Source organism: Schistocerca cancellata, chromosome 3 (assembly GCF_023864275.1).
Source record: "Schistocerca cancellata isolate TAMUIC-IGC-003103 chromosome 3, iqSchCanc2.1, whole genome shotgun sequence".
Taxonomy (NCBI): Eukaryota; Metazoa; Arthropoda; class Insecta; order Orthoptera; family Acrididae; genus Schistocerca; species Schistocerca cancellata.
Window position 1 is genome coordinate 45925518 of NC_064628.1, and position 9737 is coordinate 45935254.

Consider the following 9737-nt stretch of genomic DNA (forward strand, 5'->3'; position numbering starts at 1 on the left):
TCTTACTATCAGCAAATGCTTGCTACTAATTCCAACACACGATACAAATTTAAAATTTAATACTCAAATTACATTTTTTTTAAATCTAATTTTCTTTGTACCTCAATGTGTTAAATGTAGATGAATTTTACGTATTTGAAATATTTACGTGTGGAAGTTTAAATTGTCAATCTCTCCTGCAAACTTCTTCCACTGCCAAGGAATAAATTCAATTTCCACATTACCAACAATGCGCTGCTGAAATGGCAGCGATTTTTTTTTTACTTTCTATCTACCGACGTCGAACCAAACATTTTTAGGACCATAAAATGAACAAAACCAATGCGTTCTTGATAGCTCTTTAATGCGCCGCTCCACCGAATTAGCGTTCTTCCTACGAACCAAGCTTACACAAGCGACTGTCCCCATAAACTTCACTCCATAAATCAATGGAACTGTAGACATGAGTATTGCAAGTTAGTACGCACCATTTCGCGTGACGTCACGAGTTCTGTGCGCTGTGACCTGAGCAGCACACCGAGCACATTCCACATCTGATAATTCTTTGAATTGGAGAACAGCATTTAATCATCATATTTAAACTTCTGCGTTACAAAAGTATTACGTGTTGGTGCGACAGCAAATTAAGAAGCTCTAAAAAACTTTTTAGTACACAAGTTGTGAATGAAAATGCCAGGAAACCAGATGCCGACAGATCTTATGCTTAACATCCGTTGGCGAAAGATTCAGCACTTACGACGAAACGTCAATTGCCGCAGTCTACTTTGTGATTTTTTTAAAAAATTTTGTTACCACAAATACGAGTAAAAAGCACAACTTTTATACTTGCAATTTAATTTTAAGTGTTCTCTACATCTAAACTAAATGAAGTACGATAAAATAATTCCCTGTTGGAAAAAAACTAACATCGAATATTTAAAGCTTTCAATTGAAATCTGCAATCTTTATACTTTACAAACCAGATAGCACAATGTCAGTGGAGGGAAAAAAATGAGAACACTCGCAACAACTTTTTTCTACTTATTTTAATCAAACAAAGTCTTAACTTCAAACTTTGCACAATATATACACACAGATGCATTTGACTGTGAATCATTTCAAAGTGCAGGCTTAAACTTACGTGGTTTAGGACGTCAAACGGGAAAAAACAGATTGAACATTCAACATATAAACACCAGTAAAAAGAACTGCGTGCATCTGCAATGTCACATCTATAATAACTGTTTTACACATGAAATTACAGGAAGAAAACGTTATGATTTCAGATTAGCGGTTTACTTAACTGCTTTAACGAATTACTAATTGCTGACCAATTTGCATTAAAGGATTCTGCAGAGTATGAAATATCAACAATTATTAAAAGTAACGTATGCAAACTTTCATTACATGACTACCATATATAAAAGTAGTAGAAAGCTGCTAAGCGTTACACAAATTTTAGAAGGAAAATTAATGCAGTCAAGCACTGAATCAAAACTGTTCGTTTATATTATGACAGGAATGCTCTTACTGTAGCTGAAACTGGCTTCCGACATACAGCACAGGAGGAAAGGGATGGTGCACACTTAACACAAGCAACAATGTGTCCGCATGGCAGAAAAAGTACTCCCATCTCTTCCTGGAAGCAAATTTTACAAATACGAGGGTCGTCTATCTCCCTTTCAGTATTTAAAACTGGCAGTTGCTGTTCAGACGATGCCGCACTTGCTGCTTCCGGATTGACAACTTTGACAGCTTCCTGAAGATTTGGAGGAAGTTTAATATTAGTTGCCTCCTTCGCAGTGATTATTGCGTCTTTGTTTTGGCAGATATTATCCACGAAGTCTTTGCCCTTCACAAGTATCACAAATAAACACTTAGAAAACCACAAAGCATGTTCAACCCACGGATCGTCCGCTTCTTCCCAATCCTTTAGGCCTCCGCCACAATGGAAACACACAGTTTGGTCTCCTTTACCCGTGTAAAAGAATCCAGCTTCGCTGAGTTTGTCTGGTCGCTGTTTAATAGCCAACGGCCAGCCATCGAACGACGCTAACCTCGCCTCCTGGGTGCTGTATTTAGGCCAAACTGGTCCCGTGTTTGTGTGGATGCCCAGCTTATCCAGGGTCGGCGCACTTTCAGTTGAACTGCATGATGGAGTCGGTTCTGGAGATGAATTCGGACGAATTTCTGTTCCGTACAGACCACAAGTGTCGTACGAAATAGTTCGAGGCACGGCATTTTGCTCCGTAGTCGACCCGTTAACTGTCCTGTTCCTTATGAATGGGCATAATGGCGCCCACCGTTCATGTTCAACGATGGGTTCGTCACCTTCTTCCCATTCACCAATCTCCACACCGCAATATATACACTGCACAACGTCCCTGTATTTATAAACGAAGCCAGCAGACGCTAGCTCCCTTTTCTCAATAAAAGGCACGGGCCAGTTTGTGAACGTTTTCAGCCTCTCAGATTCCAAACTGTACCTATTTCGATCCGTTGTCGTCGTATTTGCTGCAGCCGTCAGTGGAGCTTGATGTGTAGCCGGTGGTTTGACGTTGTTGGGGGGAGGCGGCCCGCTTCTTTCTTCTTGAGGAATTACTCTGACAACATCAGGAGCCATTAAACTGCCACAACGCACCACGCACTGAGCATACAACTTCCGCACTCACACACGGCTCTCGCAGCACTAGCAGCGGTTGCCAACACGGCCGAGCCAAAGCTCTGCTGCGGAAGATATACGTCCTAAGTTCCCCCACCAGTCTCGTTCCCCTCTGCTTTTCAGTGCTCTCTGCCCCACCAAATCGACTCCCTGCTTCTGCGCAGGACTGTTGGACTCGAGAGATTGATTGCCGAACTCATCAAGTGAAGAGTACGACGTGTCACAAACGACAAGAAAATATACAAAATAGATACACTGCATAATTAAGTTAATGACAATAACAGTAAATAATTACATAATAGAGCAATTACAAGATAAAAGCACTACATAATTAAATGAATGGCAAACTAAACAAATAATAAACAGATATTTGACAATAAGCACACGAGACAGTAATATAATAGTTACATGACCCAACATATTAATATAATTACAAAATAAAGTCTGTAGTTAATTCTCACAATAAATGTGGATCATCTGTCACTCATTAAAGAAATCATTACCATTTTTCTTTCTGATACACGTATGAATGAACGCATTGCGTAACAGCGCTGGTGTCACTAAGTATTCCGATGATAAGTAGCTTATTATCTTCCACAAACTGAGACGCGAAGGACAATTACGAGATAACAGAGAACAAAGTAAAATTTACAAAAATCCTAGTTTTACCCTGTTTATGTTAAAGTGAATTGTCGAGTAAAGTGTTAAAAACTCTTCTTTCCATTATGTCAGGTAATTTACAGAAAACAATATGCCTAGGTAAATAAATATGATCAACGGCTGCTGTCACTTCCTTCAAAGCTCAAAGAGCTTTTGTACGGAAATAAATCAGATACCGGTATACGTGTACAGGTGTATTCAACAACCTACCAGCGCACTTCCCTAAGCATTGTGGTCCATGTATCATCTTGCACGACAACTCGTAATGACGTGAAACAGGTCACTTTATATCACATGTAGTAAATATGACTACATGCTGACCATTTACAACATTTTTTTTTAATGTACAGATGTTAGTAAATCCTACCCATCTCCTTTTACACATTACAATAACAGGAATCCTACGGAATAGAAGGAACTGTCAAGGAGAAACGTTTACAGTCCGTTTTCAGAATTTACTTTGCTGTTTGTCATACATTTTGTATCACTGGGTAAGTTATCAAAAATGTCATATAGATGATGTGGCAGAGTTTAAGGCTGAGTCAAAGAACGTTTTTTTGGGCAACTCCTACTCCATTGAAGAGTAGCCTGTCTTCACACATTTAATATTTTAGATAAGTTTAAAATTAGTACTGTAACACAGCAGTCTTTAGTAACGTTATGCCATTTCACTGTATTGCTCTTATTGTTAAATTAAGTAAAATGTACGTCTCTGACTTCCTTGCATACCTCAGAGGCCACTCTCCGTGGGATTCAAGGAATATGACTAATATCATGTGATCTAAATATCCAGAGAGCAAAAAGTTATATAAAATGGAACAGTGACTGAGTTCGTAATCCCATACGCACTCGATGTTACTCTGGAATAAATATTTTATAGGAGTGGCCTGAATGAACAAAAGGAACATTGCTGCTGGTAAACCTTTCGGGATGTGAGATCGTGGTCCAAGAAACTCTTCTGTTCCTGACATTTCGTCCAGGACTGCGCCGGACATCTTTAGAGGCGCTCCTCTGCTGAATCTTAACGACTGACTGGTCGGACGTTTACCGGCATCTATGTCATCCGATCGTGAAAGCCTTCAATCTATGATCAAAAGGAGCATTGTTATTTATTATGGAGTACTTGAAAAACATACTATCTTTGACTGGCTTTCAATTAAGCACAACAGCGGCAGACTGATTACCAAGAACTTAAACAAAAATGGTTCAAATGGCTCTGAGCACTATGGGACTCAACTTCTGAGGTCATCAGTCCCCTAGAACTTAGAACTACTTAAACCTAACTAACCTAAGGACATCACACACATCCATGCCCGAGGCAGGATTCGAACCTGCGACCGTAGCGGTCTCGCAGCTCCAGACTGTAGCGCCTAGAACCGCACGGTCACTCCGGCCGGCCCTAGAACTTAAACCATGCCAAAATATCAGTCTTTTCGTAATTACTCGTCCTGTGAGATGAAATAAGTCAAGATCCCAGAATCTTTTAGTAGAGACTAGGTGGTACCCGCAATGGAAGAAATTCTTCCTCAGAGTAATTTTGGCACAAAATAGTAATAGATAGGTACTTCAGATGGTTCAAATGGCTCTGAGCACTATGGGACTTAACATGTGAGGTCATCAGTCCCCTAGAACTTAGAACTACTTAAACCTAACTAACCTTAAGTCATCACACACATCCATGCCCGAGGCAGGATTCGAACCTGCGACCGTAGAAGCAGCGCGGTTACGGCCGGCGATAGGTACTTCTTCACCTCCATTCTACGGAAAGGAAGATGATGGGAAGGAAAACTGACGAGAAATAACTGATACGTTGCGCCCATTATGAGGAGAAAACACACGGAATACTATTGTAACATTAATTATATAGTGCTGACACTTTTGATTCTGCGTTCGTACTTTTTTATTTATTTATTTATTTATTTTTTAAGGTAAGGACGGACTTGGTCTCATGTCATTTGGTTGTAATTGGAGTTTAAAAATTGCTATTTTGATCTATTGTCGCTGTTTTTGTTTTAATTTTGTGATTTCGAACTGGATGAGGTGTATTTTGTGTCTTTGATAATATCTGCCCGTAGTCCAGCACAGGACAAATATATATTCTACCATTTCCCTATCAAATAATAGTAAGCCGGAACTACTTACACGTCAAGTAGACTTCTTCGCGAGTGGAGGTAAGTGATCTAATTACTGTGAACTGTCATCGGCAAAACTTAGTGGGAGCCACACAGACGTGGCGTGAGTGACATCCTCTGTGGTTCATCTCTCTACGTCCTACCCATCCACTCAGCTGGGGTCACATAGAACGTTGCGGCAGGTTAGTAATAAATAAGGACCCTGCCTTCGTGCAAGATTAGATGCGAGCGTTAGTCTGATCTGACCAAGGCTCTCATGAAGAGTCTGTTACGTATACCCGCAAGTAGCGTGCAAGTTTATCCGTTCCGACCGGATGGCTGTGGTAAGAAGGGCTATGTGTCGTTTCCCACGCTTCATCACCCGCAAGCAACTCTTCCCGTTTGTGTTTTTCTCATAACGAAATCAAAGTAATAGTCGCATCGCGTTTGGTTGTAGGTCATTCATACCGCTGATAAAAAGGATTTATAGTACGAAAAGCTAAGGAGTTGATACAATTATTAATATCATGAACTTGCATTAGGGATAACTGCGATCAGTTCCTGGTCGTTCTCTCCATATTCAAATTTGCCGTGATTTTTTTAAAGCAATTAAAAAGAGTGGTTAGACGGCTTCTTCAATACCCTTGTCTGCCAGACAGTGATCTTATCTCCTGTCTCTAACTATCTCGCTCCCCACGGTTACATGGCTTCCGTATTTCGACTTTACGTCTACATCTATACTCAGAAAACCACCGTAAGGGAAGCAGAGGGTACGTCCCATTGTACCAGTACTATGGTTTCTTCCTGTTCTATTCACGTATGGAGCGCGGGAGGAATGATTGTTTGAATCCCTCTGTGCGTGTAGTAATTATTCCGATCTTAACCTCAAGATTCCTGTGTGCGTGGTAGTAAGGGGTTGTAGTATGTTTTCTCGGGATAGTTTGTGTCTATCTTCCAGAGGCTCTCAGTTCTGTTCCTCCAGTTTCTCTGTGACACTCTCGCACGGATTAAACAAACCGGTGACTATTCGTGCGGCCGTTCTCTGTATACGTTCAGTATCCCCTGTTAGCCCAATCTGGTACGGGTCTCACACACTTGAGCAGTATCCTAGAGCCGGTCGCACGAGTGATTTCTAAGCTATCTCCTTTGTAGATTGACTGCACTTCCCTAGTATTTTACCAATAAACCGAAGTCTTCCACATACTTTATCTACAACTGAACGTATGTGAACATACCATTTCATATCCGTACGGAGTGTTGCACCCAGGTATACATATGAGTTAAGGGACTGATGGCCTCAGATGTTAAGTCCCATAGTGCTTAGAGCCATATGTATGAGTTGGCCAATTCCAACAGTGACTCATCGATATTACAGTCACAGGATACTACGTTTTCGCGTTTTCTGAGGTGCAAAATTTTACATTTCTGAACATTTAAAGCAAGTTGCCAATCTCTGCACCACTTTCAAATCTTATCAAGATCTGACTGAATATTTATGCAGCTTCTTTCATCTAATTTTTCATTATAGATAACTGCATCATTTGCAAAAAGTCTGATTTTAATGTTAATATTGTCTGCAAGGTCATTCATATACAACATGAACAGCAAGGGTCCCAACATAGTTTCCTGGGGCACACTCTCCATCCAGGATAATATGCTGCGTGCTCCTTACCAAAAGTCGTCAATCCAGTCACAAATTTCTCTTGATACCCCATATGATCGTACTTTTGACAAGAAGCGTAGGTGTCGTACTGAGTCAAATGCTTCTTGGAAATCACGAAATACAGCATCTACCTGCTTCCCTTGGTCCAAAGCTTTCAGTACGTCATGTGAGAGAAGTGCAAGTTGGGTTTCAAACGATCGATGTTTTCGGAATTCATACTGGAGGGGGCACTGAAGTGGTCGTTCTGTTCAGAATATGTCATTATGTTTAAGCTCAGAACATGTTCTAAGATTCTACAACAAATCGATGTCAAGGATATTGGACGGTAGATGTGTGGATCACTTCTACTATCCTTCTTCTAGATCGGTGTGAACTGTGTCATTTTCCAAGAACTGGGCACGGTTTTTTGTTCGAGGGATCTACGATAGATTATAGTTAGGAGAAGGGTTAATTAACTTTCGCCGGCCGCGGTGGCCGAGCGGTTCTAGGCGCTTCAGTCCGGAACCGCGCGACTGCTACGGTCGCAGGTTCGAATCCTGCCTCGGGCATGGATATGTGTGTTATGTCCTTAGGTTAGTTAGGTTTAAGTAGTTCTAAGTTCTAGGGGACTGATGACCTCAGATGTTAAGTTCCATAGTGCTCAGAACCATTTTATTTATAACTAACTTTCTCCACGTTTAACAAAAAGTGGCATACTGCAGTGGCAAACATCGCAGCAGAGGAAAGGGTGTACGTATGCTTCAGTTGGGCGCACGATGACATTTAAGGAGTGGCAGAGCCGAAGCAGCTCTCGAGAAGACATGTTGCACGGATTATTCTACTGTGGTTGGGGGATGTGCGTTACCTCAAACGGCCCTATAGGTTCCAGATGCAGTGAACGCGTAAAAGACGATGGAGATCTGAACAACGTTATGCTGGGTTGCATTCGGTAAACTGTGGGTAAACAGCCAGAGTGCGGATTGGCTTACCAGCAAACACAAAAACACTAATGAGTCAGAGTAATATCGAAATTAACCACGTAACAGCACGTCAGCTACAAGAAAGTCACATAAATCTCTGAAAAATCAAATACTGAAGATATTAAATGTATACATACGAGGGTAAATCAATTATTATCCGCAAAGTAGTTATAAAATTTTATTGTAATCAAATAGGAAACTTACAGGAACATCGTTTTTCGACACAGTCTCCTAGCGTTTCAACGCACTTGGTCCATCGTTGTACAAGCCTCCTGATGCGCTCATAAAAGAACGTTCTCGGTTGAGCTGCGGGCCAGGAAGGCACCGCTTCTTTCACTGCTTCGTCCGAGGCCCCTTAATGCCTGTTTGAGTGGACCAAACAAGTGGTAGTCAGAAGGGGCAAGATCGGGACCATATCGAGAATGATCCAGTACTTCAAACTGAGTCTCTGGAGCGTTTCAGCAGTGTGAGCAGTTGTGGACGGGCATTGTACTGCAACAACACAACGCCTTTTGACAGCAATCCTCGGCGTTTGCTTGGAATTGCAGGCTTTAGCCTGGCAGTAAGCATCTCACTGTAGCGTACACTGTTTATTTTGTGCCCCTTTCCCCATAATGTTCCAGTACTGGACCTTGTGCGTCCCAAAAAACTGTGAGCATCAGTTTTCCTGAGGACGGTTGGGTCTTAAACTTTTTCTTGCACGGCGATTTCGGATGTTTCTATTCCATGCTCTGCCGTTTACTCCGCGGCTCGTAATGATGAATCCATGTTTCGTCATCAGTAATGATCCTGTCTAAGAAGTTGTTCACTTCGTTACCATAGCGATCCAAATGTTTTTTGCAGATGTCCAAACGAATTTGTTTATGCAACTGTGTGAGTTGTTTTGGGGCCATTTTTAACAAACTTTATGGAACCCAAGTCTGTTGTGTTCGTAGGCAGAACCGTGACTAATTTGCAGACGATGTGCCACTTCGCCAATAATTAATCGTCTGTCTGAGAGAACCATTTCACGTGAACGCTCAATGGTTTCTTCATTTGTGGTGGTAAACGGTCGTCCTGCTCTTGGGTCTAGTTACTACTATCTATGATTAATGTATGACGTCATTACTCAAAGCCGACGGGTTGTATCCCCTGCTTCACTAGACCCGTCTCGTTCATCGTACTTAGCACTTGTGCGACCATTTCGGAATTTTTCAATCCATTCGTAGACACTCCGTTGTGGCAAAGCACTGTTCCCGTACTGTACCGAAAGTCTTCGATTAATTTCTTCCCCTGATACGCCTTCCGACCACAAAAAAAACGGATCACTGAGCGTTGTTCTTCTTTGGTGCAAATAGACAGCGGAGCAGCCATGATTAACAGCACGGCAGCGATAACGAAACTAACCTAGCAGCTTGAAAATGGGAAAGATGTAAGACAGGACTATCAAAATAAACAAAAATATAACTAAATTGCGGATAATAATTGTTGTGGACTGACAAGACAGCCAGTCCACAGTGACGGGTAACCGAAAGGCAGGAGTTTAATTCACGCAGGCTTGCTTAAGTCTGAAACAGGATACGTAATGAATGCTATAAAGAAAAGTACGTAGCTGCTGGAATACTTAACTTTAATCCATCATTTGTATACAGCATTCTGGATGATACAAGTGAGACTCTCTCTTGAAATGGTTAATGGCGCCTTGCTAGGTCGTAGCCATGGAC

General features: G+C 41.5%; 1 protein-coding gene across 1 annotated transcript; it reads right to left on the bottom strand.

The window, feature by feature from the left end:
* Positions 1 to 1007: 1007 nt before the first annotated feature.
* LOC126176923 (death-associated inhibitor of apoptosis 1-like) lies at positions 1008 to 2699 on the bottom strand. The gene has a single exon (XM_049924109.1). The coding sequence runs from the start codon at positions 2600 to 2602 to the stop codon at positions 1490 to 1492; it is 1113 nt and encodes a 370-aa protein (XP_049780066.1). The 5' UTR covers positions 2603 to 2699; the 3' UTR covers positions 1008 to 1489.
* Positions 2700 to 9737: the final 7038 nt, after the last annotated feature.